General features: G+C 35.2%; 1 protein-coding gene across 3 annotated transcripts in view; it reads left to right on the top strand.

Annotated features, from left to right (window-relative positions):
- The window catches only part of NLN (neurolysin), a 37033-nt gene extending 28799 nt beyond the window's left edge, over nt 1-8234 (top strand). For all 3 annotated transcript variants that reach the window (XM_077790113.1, XM_021534387.3, XM_031507263.2), the window contains exons 10-13: nt 455-641; nt 1601-1729; nt 2213-2349; nt 5494-8234. In XM_077790113.1, coding sequence (XP_077646239.1) covers nt 455-641; nt 1601-1729; nt 2213-2349; nt 5494-5628 — 588 coding nt within the window. In that variant the 3' untranslated portion in view covers nt 5629-8234. The remainder of the gene's footprint in view (nt 1-454; nt 642-1600; nt 1730-2212; nt 2350-5493) is intronic.
- The last annotated feature ends 4459 nt before the right edge of the window (nt 8235-12693 follow it).

The following is a 12693-nucleotide window of genomic DNA, read 5'->3' as shown; positions in this document are numbered from 1 at the left end:
AAGGCAACAAGGCTGGGGAAGTGTCTGGAGCACAAGTCCAATGAGAAGCAGCTGAGGGAGCTTTTCTCCAGTTCAGTTTAGCCTGGAGAAAAGGATGCTCAGGGGGACCTTATTGCTCTTTACAACTGCCTGAAAAGAGGTTGTAGCCAGATGGGGGCCAGCTCCTTCTCCCAGGCAGTCAATGACAGGACAAGGAAATGGCTCAAGTTGCACCTGGGGAGATTTAGATTGGATATTAGTATTTTTTTTTCTCTGAAAGAGTTGTAAATCTTTGAAATGGCCTGCCCAGGGAAATGGCAGAGAAATTTAATTTTAAAAGTATTACTATTATTGGTCTGTTCAAATTATTCCTTTTCCTGTGATTTATACTGAAATTTTGGCATCTGAAATATTATATTCTGCTAAAAATCTTGGCTTCTGTTTTAATTTAATTCAATGACTTTTTTTTCCCCAGACTGACTTTGCAAGGTTTAGTGGAACTAATGTGGAAACAGACTTTGTAGAGGTACCTTCACAAATGTTTGAGAACTGGGTGTGGGAAAAAGAACCACTACAACAGATGTCAAGACATTATAAAGATGCAACCCATGTTGGAGACACTCTCCTGGAGAAACTTGCTGCCTCTAGACTTGCTAATACAGGTATCTCGCTGCCTTTTCTCCCCACAGTATACATATAAACGTATGTAATTAGAAAAGCTGACAAACATAAGAAGCCTATTAAATTTCTTCTGTGTGTACACTTACCTCTGTCCTTCTGGGTTTATTTGTGTGGGTACCCCACTAAAAAAGGCTGTGGTGATGGATAGAACTCTTTGCAGGAACAGTAGAGCTCTAATTTTTCAGGCCACCTACCTTTCCTATCCATGTACATTTTTACCTGTAAACGTTTTTCATTTAAAATTGATGGTGTGGGTGGTAGCTGGAGGATGGTAGTCTGTTGTAGTCTGGTGTGGTTTTTGTGGTTTTTTTAGTCTTAAATGTACTCTAGAACAGGCACTGTGGAAGACACCATATACCTACACATATTGTCTACATTTGATTTGCATGCACACTTAACAGATATGGAAGTTACTTGCAAATTTATTGAACAGACATAACATGTCGCAGACAGCATTATTGTAGACCTAACACATATCTCCAAACTAAGACTGTAATCTCATGTCATTACCTACCATGTCATTACTATTCTATCACTCCCAATTCATCCTTAATCTACTCCTGTTTATTTTGTACTGCTTTTCCTGAACAAGGAATCTTTGTCCTTGCAGCTTGCACATGCTGCATAAGCATTTTGTCTGAGTAAAGGTTCATATCTTGTAGCTTCTTCAAAAAAGCTTAAATTAAAATTTGCTTTTAAAATATCTGCTTTATTTTAGTTTCGATCTATGAGTAATATTCAAGAAGAGGAGGCTTAGTGTGATAATTCCTTTATAAAAACTATGCTTTTCAACTCTTTGTAAGTGGAGTAATTCAGATGTACATGATATAACTTCAAAATTCTAATAATTTACTGTGCATGTTGAGATCTTTGAAGGAAAGATGCGAATGAAACTCCAGCTATTTTGATACTGGTTAATTAAATATTTTTGCCCAATTAGGCCTTCTAACCCTCCGTCAGATTGTTTTGAGCAAAGTTGACCAGGCACTGCATACAAAGCTGTCTGTTGACCCAGCAGATGAATATGCTAAATACTCTATGGAGATTCTAGGAATTCCTGCCACCCCAGGTATGTCAGTATGAAGCTTTTAACAGCATGCCCAAATGGTTCAATTTAACATGCCTTTCTTTCCCAATAATGCTTGGCATACAAAAAACAGGGCTGTTGATGGGATAATCTACTTTATGAAGCTGCAATAATTATTTTTAAAATTTGGGTGGTCTTAATGATCACTTCTGAAGGAAGGTTCTGAAGGCAAATATGAAACTTAGCCTTTTACAGGATACAGTTTAGAGTGACATGATCTGAATTCCACTTTAGATGTTCTGTCACATCTGTGTTGGATGTACAAATAGGCTAAAATGGGAAATTGAATTTCCTTTGTTTTTAATAGACTATATTCAATAATTTGAGGCATACTCAGACCCTTTATGCTAAAGGTTTCAAAGTAGTTGATGTGAATTCCTTATTAATTTATTGTTGAAGTACTGGATGCATCAAAGAAATAACTGAATTTGATTTCAATAACTTGATGTTAATCTACTTTTCAAGGAACAAACATGCCAGCTACTTTTGGACATTTGGCAGGTGGTTATGATGGTCAGTACTATGGTTACCTGTGGAGCGAGGTGTTTTCCATGGATATCTTTTATAGCTGCTTTAAGCAAGAAGGAATAATGAATCCAAAGGTAAATGGTGAATACTTTTTGATAAACTTTTCTGTTGCACTTTGTCTCTGAAACCACATTTATTGCCATCATGATCCCTAAGTATAATGTCTCAAGTACCTGTCAAGTTCAGATCGACAACAAAAAAGGTGTAAAAATAACTTTAAGAAAACCATTTTAAAATTTCCAAGAGCACTTGAATTTTAATGTAGTTCTTACATCACCATATATTTAATACTATAGTACTTTTGAGATGCTGGCTTGCCTTGTCTAATGCCTCCATCTGAATGAAAAAACATTCCTCCATTACAAGAGCAGATGCATGTTCATATGCTGTGATACCTGTATGATAGTGGTGCTCTGTTTCTTTTACATTTCTTTTACATTTCTTTTACATTTCCCTTACATTCAGTGTACCTCAACAATATGGCTTTTTTATGTAGTTACTATTTAGAAAAAGGAATTTATTTTGTGGTTTCTGTGTCACAACACAAGGTCCATTGTGAAGTCCAAATCATTAAGAGGGTCTAGATTTACTGGGTCTTTTTTTCCCTAGAGTAGTCTCTTCTGCCTCCAGCAGAGAAAAAGGATAATTAGTGATGTGGTTAGTAGTCCTGCCAGTTCTAGCGATTTTTTTTTCAGATTATAGTACTAGACTTGAGTTGAGGTGCTGCAGATGATATAGAGGAGTTCTGTCATGGGAAAGACCTTTTGGGTTTCCTCATCTTCTTAACTGTGTTCTTGATTCAGCTGCCAGCACAAGTTCTTCCTTTTGATAGAAGTGCACAAGAGAGAAATAAAGAAAAGAATAGAAAATGCATGGCTGTCATTTTCCTCTCCTGGAATTTGCCTTCTTTCCTTCCTGTACTTGTCACAGTAACTAGAACCTATAGAACTGTCCATCTCTCTAGAGGATGGAGGCAGTAAACAAGATTGCATTTTGATCTGGACAAAAAGGAGAGTTGAAAGAGATTTGGGATGGGGTAGGACTGTGAAACTGAGGCAGTGGTTAAGCCAACAAAGTCCAAAAGTGGTTTTATGAAGAAAAGCAGTCAACTTCACAGTTTGAGAGAAGTGACATAGGGTTTGAAGGTTAAGATTGACCTTGAAGGGATAGGGATTCATGACAGGTACATCTGAGAATAAACATAACTACTTATTTATTGGGAATATCATCACTCATAAATAAGAGCAGTAGAGAAGAAATGTCAAGTTAAATGAGTAAATAAAATAACTTTTGATGGAATGTTGTTCATATTGATCTTAAAAATGGTATTTCAGGAGGGGTCAGACTTGCTGGCTTTTATAACTGCTAGCATTTGGGACGGACAGCTAAGGATGCTGGTGCCAAACTTGTGGAACTTTGTGTCAGTTTTTTTTCTGGCATGCCCATATCCCTCCAGTGCCATCACCCTTTTGTTCCATCAGTTTTACTCTCTGCTCTCAAAAGTCTGATTTAAGTGACTGTATAGTCAAAATCCTAAGATATAGTTTGGCAAAATGGCTGTGTTACCTTTACTTCTTCTGAGGAATGTCTTTTATTCTGATTTTTTGCTGAGAATTTTTGTTTTCTTTCCCTGTGTATGGGAGGCTTTGAGAATAATTTAATTATGCTAAAACTGAATATTTTTGTGGAAGAGCTGAAAGACAGCTTGTGCCTCTTTTATTGTGAAGCCTAAGCCTCTTTTGTTCTGCCAGACTAAGAACTGAGGCAGAAAGATGATTATTTATGTGTGTCACTCAGTCTCTGGCATATGTGCTCACAAACACTTTCTGTGAATGCTGATATAACTTCAGGGATAGCTGTGGATATTTTTCTCTCCCTCTTCAAAGCTATCTTTTCAAATTAGTTATCTTTTAACCCAAATAAGTATGATAGCATCCTACAAGATGAGACAAACATTTTTTAATAAACAAATCCTAGGTACCAGTATGCTTTTTGTAGTTACTCCTACTCCATTATATCTAGATTTAGACTAGTCTTCTGAACAGCAGAAAAGGAAAATGGTTAATGTATTCTGACTAGACCTTATAGAAAGTTGGCTTACTTCCATTTTGAATTAAACCTCTCCACCTGGTTTGAGCAAAAGTTATACAACCTAATTTCACAGATTGACTGTATTAAAATTATTTCACAAACAATTAATTCTATCTTAATTGGTAGCAAACCTCCTCAGCTACATCTTTTGTTTTCTTAAGTATCGGTAGTTTTTGTTTCCTAGCAACATATGGGACAAAATTACATGAGAAGAAGAAACTAAAGGAAAAATCCTAACCCCCAACAAGTCATGAAGAAGCAATGTGTTCTTGTTGAGTTGCAGGAGAAGTGTGTGCATATACACAGATTAAAAGGAAAAACATTGTCTTCTTCAGTATCAGAAGCATTTGGGATGTGCGCATGCAAAATAACATTTTCTCATTTGTAGTCATGTCTCAAGTCCAGAATTCTCGAGATATATACATTCCTTAAGATACAACTTTTTGTTAAGAAATTCCTCATTACTTGTTTTCTCAGAAGCTTCATTTATTTTTTGAAAGGAATCCATTTTTTCCTGAAGCAAAAATGTTTCTTCCTGAAATTAAAATCTGAGTTAAGCCTCATTTTCTGTAAAATAGTGTCATAGGTGTGTTAGATATGTTTGTATGTATGATATGTACAACTGTGTATATTATATAGGTGTAAGTGCCATGCCATTTCACAATGTCTTATCTCATTCCACCTGTCTTATCTCTGAAGTATCATCTCCATTATCCAAACAGAGATTCAAGAAAGAGAAATCATCAGTTAGAGAAAGAAAGTTGGGTTCCCTCTTCCTGCCTGTCAGTCACAGGGGTAATCCTTCACTGAAGATTTTGAGGAGGTTGTGTGTTTGTTATGCTTTATAGAATGTCTTCAGACAAGTTGTGATTATAGCTTCAAATACAGTGTAAAACCAGAAGACACATAATTTCTTTAGAACTGGTCAAATTTCTGCTCTACTGAGTTCTTCCCAGATCTAAATTATACTTGTGATATATCCTGGTATATCCTAATTTGGTACTAGGAAAAACTGGAAGGAGGAAAGCTGTTTCATCATGAATGAATTCTTAAATATGTAACAAATACAGAAATAGGGGCAGTGAGCAAGATAAGAAGTACTAACATTCTGCTTTATCTTCTGTCAGGCTGGGATGAAATACAGAAACCTCATTTTGAAACCTGGAGGATCTTTGGATGGAATGGATATGCTACAAAATTTCTTGGAGCGTAAACCAAGCCAGAGGGCTTTCCTATTGAGTAAGGGATTACATGTTCAGTGAAGTTATGATTCTTTTGTAAAGGCATATAAGTATGGAATCCTCTGGAAATGTCAGTGTATTTCACATTTTAGCAATGTATCACTCCAGGGAAACTGGGTCATTTTTTGATGATTTTTTAAATTGTATAAATAAAAATGTGACTTTTAAAACAAAATTTCATAGAATTACAAAATTCAACTTTGGGGGAAAAAATTCTGAGATGTGCAGAAGCTAAGGAGATTAGATGCTAATTTTAAAAAATTTTTATGAAGTAATACTAATTATTACTAATCAATATGAGGACTTACTGCCATGTTTTTCTTTTAAAAGATGCACTTGATTTACATCTTGTGGATTAATTTTAAAACTGAAGGGGATAAAAGGAATACAACCAGCAATAAAGGAAACAGATTCATTCTTATTCTCTATTCTCTATTGTATTGATGGTTCACCAGTGTCTGTTGGATAGGAAGTGTGTTTGATTTTGTCACTGTTTGAATTCAGTCCGGCTGCCTGACAAATTTCAAGACTGAGAACCTGCCTCAGATACCTTTACAGCAGAGGTTTTGTGTGGTACTTTTAGACCTAATTCAGATGCATGTTAAATTTTTGTACCATTTATTTACTTACAAAGTATAACTAAAAAGGAAAAAATCAGCCAAACTTGGTGACTTTTGCAGGTATTCCACTACTCTTTCTGTTAATGACCCAAATCAGGTCTTTGTTTTCCAAATTATATCAACACTAGCATTGAAATACTGCACTTGAGCAGTTTTAATGGCTTCACTTAATTTCTTAAGTATTTTGAGATGCAAATAAGGAAGAAGGAAGATATACCTGACAGGAATGATAAAAGCCAGTTCAAAGCTTTCCTGTTCCTTTGCAGTGTGGCATGCAAGAGATGCTACAAAAAAAGTGCATTAGATTCAATTATTTCAGCTGTGAGAGTGTGAAAGTAATCAAGGAATTACTCTGCAGTTTTTCTGCAAAATCAGGAAAAATTAGTCTTACAAGCCAACTCTACACCATCCAAATAAAGCTGTTAATCCAAGTGCACTTTTCTTGTCTTAGGTACCATATCTTACTGTGGTTTTACTATCACAGCATGTATATGAACAGCTTCTAAATTTTATTTACTAGCCAATACATTTTAGACATTAATTCACAGTTGTAAACATGGTAAGGGTCTATAGTTTTTTGCTCAACAGTGAGATAAGAAAATGTGCCTGGTCAACTCAAAAGACTTCAGCAAAAGAAAACCGATATACTTTGGGTCAAAGCTGTCCATTTTTTCTAGGGGAAAAAGCCTGAAATTGGGATTGTTCTCACAATTTGTGAGCATTTCTCGAAGTGAGAAACTTTACTTTTTGCATTTTGTTTTCTACTAAAGCATTGAAACTGGAGAGTTATAAATTAGCTTAAATAGTTTCTGAAATGGAAAATCTGAATGGATTTATCTTTTAACTGCACTGGTTAGATGTGAGGAATTGTAACTATCTGTAGCCAAAACAGATTAACTCTAGTCTGTCCAGACCACATAATTAAGTCAAATATAATTCTTATAGTCAGTTAAAATTTTTAGACCACAGTTTTGCTGGGCCATATAAAGACAATACATGGATATCACATGTGAGAACATCTTGAACAGTATTTAGTATGGCCAGAAGAGAAAGCTGAGAAAACTGATGGATGCAAGATTATTCCAAAACCTTTGAATATTGCCTTGATTGATTTCCCTTACATTCTCTTGCTTTCAGTATGTTGCTGTCTTTTTATGCATGCTTAAAATTCTTGTGATTCTTATTAACATGGCTTTTTCTTTCACATTGTAATGATAGCTCTGAAGAATGAAAACATTGTAAAAAATATACTAAGTGATACTTTCCCGAAATGAATCTGCAAATCTAAGCAATGGAACCTTTATTAAGAAAAAAACACAGTTTTTATTTTACAGTTGGTAGGCAGATTTCCACATGAGGGAGACCTTTCTCTGCATAAATCAGCAGTCTTGACTTAAGGTAGATAATTGTAAGTAGAGTAATTATAGGCAAAAATACATGGTGATAAAAAGTCATGTGATTTAAAAGTTAGCTTTAGAACAGTACCGATGGTAATTATGACAATTTAATTGACTTTTTCATTTCCTGACTCTTTAGTGTGTGTGCTTGTATGTTGTACAATGTTGAGTAACCAAGATACTGAAGTGCGGGAGAATGTCTGCTATTACTTGTGTGTGGAAATGCCTGCATGATTGTACAGTTATGTTAACAGCAAATAGATATCCATGTGTGTAGGGAGGAAAAAACTAAACCATATTGTAACCACAAATGGCAGTGTTATGTTCTATGTCTGTTCCCAAAGAATAGGATTTACTGTAATTTGTTTTTGTACAAGCCAGTTCCTTCTCAGGCAGTAATTAAGTCAGATCAGCCTATGGCTAACACTGCACTCAACAGAAAAGACTAATGGGTATATTCTGAAGTGCTTATGAAAATCTTGATGTGGTAACATATCAGACTTGTCTGCTAAGTTTTATATTTGCATCCTGGAGCCTTCTGAATTAAACTGGGGTTGGATTAAATTACTTTTTTTCTTCCAACTAAAACTTACTCTATGATTCTATTATATTGATGTTCACGTTTTTATTCTAAATATGTGATTTTGGAATGGAAAAGTAACCTGGTTTCTGTTTTTGCACCTGTCTATAACAGGCATAAGACTGTAAAGGAAAAACTTTCTCTGACACTATTCTAAGGCTGTGACATGGAGTCCTCCAATAAAACAGGGAATACTTCTGCTTTGCAAACATGAGTTGATGACCTTGACACTGCCAGAAACAATCACATACATGAAATCATGCCAAAACATAGGTATCTGACAAAGCCTAGCCTGTTCTAGAGCTGCTAGACCCAGGCTTCCTCTGAATTGAATTTCAAAATGATGAAAGCCTGAGTTTATTCCAACCCAACTTTAAGTATTCACTATAATAAATGAGGAAGTAATTTGTAGGTTTTTTTCTGTAACAGATGGCTTTTAAAGTTAGTAGCGTATCTTCTTAAAATTTCACTGTGTTTAGGATTATTATTTTCTTGTATTAGAAATTTAGATTGGACTTTGGCTTCACAACAAAGGCTTCACAGGAAAGGGTAAAATCAGGGACTCAGGAGAGAGTGCCTATTATCCACTGAGCAAGGGATAACAGGCAATGGCTTTCTCTTTCTGTTGCTTCTTTGTAAAGGACAAAATGGTTTGAGCATCTAGCTGGGTTACAAGATGGCCAAGTGATGGCTTTAGCAGCTGCTACTGCCTACTTGTCTGACAGAGGTTCAGCATGTATGCTTTTTCTGGATTGCCTGCAAGTCATGTGGTAATTCTTACATAAATGGTAAAAACAGTCTGAGTAAGAGATTTAAACTTTCCTCTCTGAGATGTGGTGGCTATTAGTTATTACACGTCTCTCTGAAAAAATGAAACAATATCCAAATACCTTTTGGAGGTAGTGCAAGGTAGTTGAGTTAAATGGAGATTCGTGGAGGGGTTTTCAAGAAGCATAAGAGCTGTTTGCATGATAACTGATTACTGATAGGGGTTAGAGAGGCTAAACATCAGCTCGTTATGTGGTACCGAAAAAGCAAGGAAAGCAGTTAGGTGGAATGATGAAGTTGGAGAATGGTGTTTTGACAATAGCTGTAGAAGGGTTGAAGTGGATGTCAGAGGCAGATAACAGGAAGAAGACTAACTTGATGTATAGTGATTTCTGAAAGGCTGTTTAAATGTTTTTCATTGTTTTATGAATTAGAAACAAGACGTGTTTTTCTAGGAATGAATTTGTTCTTACTTGCAAGCCAAAGAACATGAGACTGGCTTGTTACTTAAGAACTTGACTTCTTCCTGATATCTGGAGATTAACTTTTTTTTTTTTGCCACTATTTTCTTCATTAATATATTTTAAATAATACATCCTTATGGTGGAAGGAAAAAAGTTTTTGGGGAAGTTCAGTTTGTGGGGTGTGTGCCAGGAATCCTGTATAGCTAATCATCACTGGCGTGTGAAAAGTGTAGATGATACTAAAGATGCAGTCCCAAACAGCAGTCAATCTATTTTAGACCTCATTAGAATAGATACAGACAAATTAAGTAAATGAATTGGAAGTAAGTGGTTGCCTAGAAACCAAGAATCGTGACCTAATTTTGTTCAGTATTGTTAACAGAGACTCAAACAATACTTGCTTGCTTTATACTACTGATGAATTGAAAAGGTTAAAAATCTCAGTGTTAAAAGAATCAAGGAGTAAAATTATTGGGAAAAAAAATTGTGAACAAAAAGTTGTATGTCTTTGAGATTCAGCTGGCCAAAATCCCACAATTTCACAACTTAAAAATCCTTGAAAAATTCGAAGAACCAATCTGGTCACCAGTAAAAACAGCATTTAAAAATAAACAAAACAGAAGTGTGTGGTCAGAAGTAGGAAATAGTTATAAAATGAGGAATTTTAAAGTGTTAAAAATTATAAAGAAGGCTAAGACTGTCAAGGCAAAGAAAAATGGATGAAAGCATTATAGCAAATAATAGGTTATAACGTAATGTGTTAAAAACAAATAAATGCCACTTGTATTACAGACCCTTCAGTTGATGGAAATGCTAATATGGCAAATGATAACCAAGACGGTTTTTAATTCAGTTCCTCTTCTGCATTTACAAAGAAGCGAGTGATGTAATAATGTCATGTGAAAACAATGGGGTACTTTCCAGTCTATTAAGTGAGGAGCATATTAAGCAATATCTACTAAGAATAATCACTGTGGCATGAGTAGAGTTGGATAACTTGTACCCTCCAAGCAAACAAGAATTAGTGGGAGGAAGTTTTTCCCAGTGCTATTAATTTTGGGGTAACTGGACATATGTCATTATACTAAAACGCTGCTAATGAGTTCTAGTCTTAAAAACCAAATAAGCAACTATTTGTCACATAGATTGAAATCCAACTTCAGTGAAACAGCAGGAAGCATAAATATTGTTCTGTCACTGAAGAGCTATCAGTGACTATAATTTATAGAGCGCAACTGATTTTATGGAAAACAAGTTTTTTCAGACAAGTCTGATTTAGTCATTCTTGGCCATTACAACCCTGTTGAGGGCAATTGTAGATTTATGTATTTGATTTAGTGCTGCATATTTTCATTTACAATAAGACTATATGATATCAATAGAGGTTTTATAAAATGGATTAGGAACAGCTAACTGTTGGGAGTATTTGTTGGCATAGAATTACCACTGAAAAAGGTACAGTGGTCTAAGTACTTCACGCATCACACAGGAATGTAAAAATATAAAACAATAATATAAAATCACTGGTGATAGAATTTGTAAGAAATTGACCAAAAAAAACAGTCACAATAAATTGTCTAGATTGTTTGAAAACTTTTGGCATTTTGATGTACCATGAGCAAATGAAGGTGCAGCATGCCTATAGCAACTACAATGTAGATTAAAACTAAAGCTTGGATGACTGTATCCTGTAAATTCATTACTTCTGAAAGTATCTGGAGGCTAGTTACAGTAGCCAGTTCAATCAGAATTGTTAGGAGACTGTAGCAACAAATGGTTAGACAACCTCATGATGGGTGAGCATGAAAATACTGTGTAGAAACAAGTACCTTCTGCATACCATTGCAGTAAAATGGGCAAAGCAATTGCATAAAATTTTGGTGGCTTGATTTTTAACTGGGGCTAGTAAGCCTTGTTATTCCAAATAAACACAGATGGTTCTAGATGTAGAAGAATAAAGTTAAGCTGTGGAACTCCTTGCCAAGGATAGTGTAGAGGTGGTAGTTTTATATTAGCTCAAAATAAAACTCAACACAATCCAGTCTTAGAAGAGAAGCCAGTGGAGGGTGTGTAAAAAAATAAAACCTTTTTCATCTTAGGAAAGACCTTGCTTAAGTTGGCAGTGGAAAGAAGAATATCCAAGATTTTAACATGTATTGCAGTCCTATTTGCATTTCTTTTGGGCATCTGCTTTTAGCCACTGCTGGAGATAGGCTACTGTATCGAAGGAACCCACTGCTTGATCTAGTATGAAGACTGGAGAAAGAGCGAAAGATGACTTTTAGTCTCTGGGTATCACCATCACATATTAAAGACTCCTTAGTAGGAGAATGTCAGCCAGAAGCTAAGCCAAGTCAATTCAAAGAGAAAATAACCGCATTTTTAATAGCGAAGACGAGTCACAAACTTTGTGAGCAGTTTGTCCCAATAGTTAGTCTGTTCTTAATGTCTTTAAGTCAAGACAAGTGAAACATCTTCTAGGTTCACCAAACACAGTGATTTAGATTTCATTCATTGTAACAGGGTGAAGCAGAATGGCTGGTATTATACAAATCAGATTGATTTCATTTTTCCTTTTAAAATAAATCATATGTTAGCAAAAACATTTGTTGCATGTTTATGTGGGGAAGAAGTGTAAAACCACCCAATGTCATTCAATGTCAAAGACTTATTGCCTTCTAAACTACTAATGGAAAGTAAAAGCAAGTGGAAAAAGTACTTCTAAATGAAGTAAACATTTTAACCTGAAACAGTTTTCTTTAACTGCATGATTGTGGGATATCCAAACTTTTACAAGACAAATTAGCAGACAGATGCTTTTCTACATGACAGAAGTTAAATCCATCCTTTGATTTCACGTTGAAGAAGGCCATATTTTTTCTCTGTAGAAGGCAGAAACTGAGTAGTATTCCAAACTTATTGTTACAAATAGGATTTTTGAGTAGCCCAAGTTAGCTTTTCTTCATTGTGTTGTTCCCCTTGAATTTCCAGATTGTGGTTAGATTGACTTCTTAAGATAACTTCTTTTTTGCAGAGCTGAAATCATCTGGTTGGTCTCACTGTAGACCCAAAACATATCCTCTCCCTTACCTCTCCACTGAAGTGTTGCTGTCCTTAGGAATTTCGTCAACACATTATCTGAGATGTATACTTTAAACTTGGGAGAAACACTTAAAAATACAAAGAAATACAAAGAACTGAGCAATTTGTATTTCTCCTTTTATTAAATTCTTTATTTGTTAAGAACAACTCATGAT

Source organism: Lonchura striata, chromosome Z (assembly GCF_046129695.1).
Source record: "Lonchura striata isolate bLonStr1 chromosome Z, bLonStr1.mat, whole genome shotgun sequence".
Taxonomy (NCBI): Eukaryota; Metazoa; Chordata; class Aves; order Passeriformes; family Estrildidae; genus Lonchura; species Lonchura striata.
Note: the sequence above shows the minus strand (reverse complement) of the source record. Positions and strands in the feature narration are given on the sequence as shown.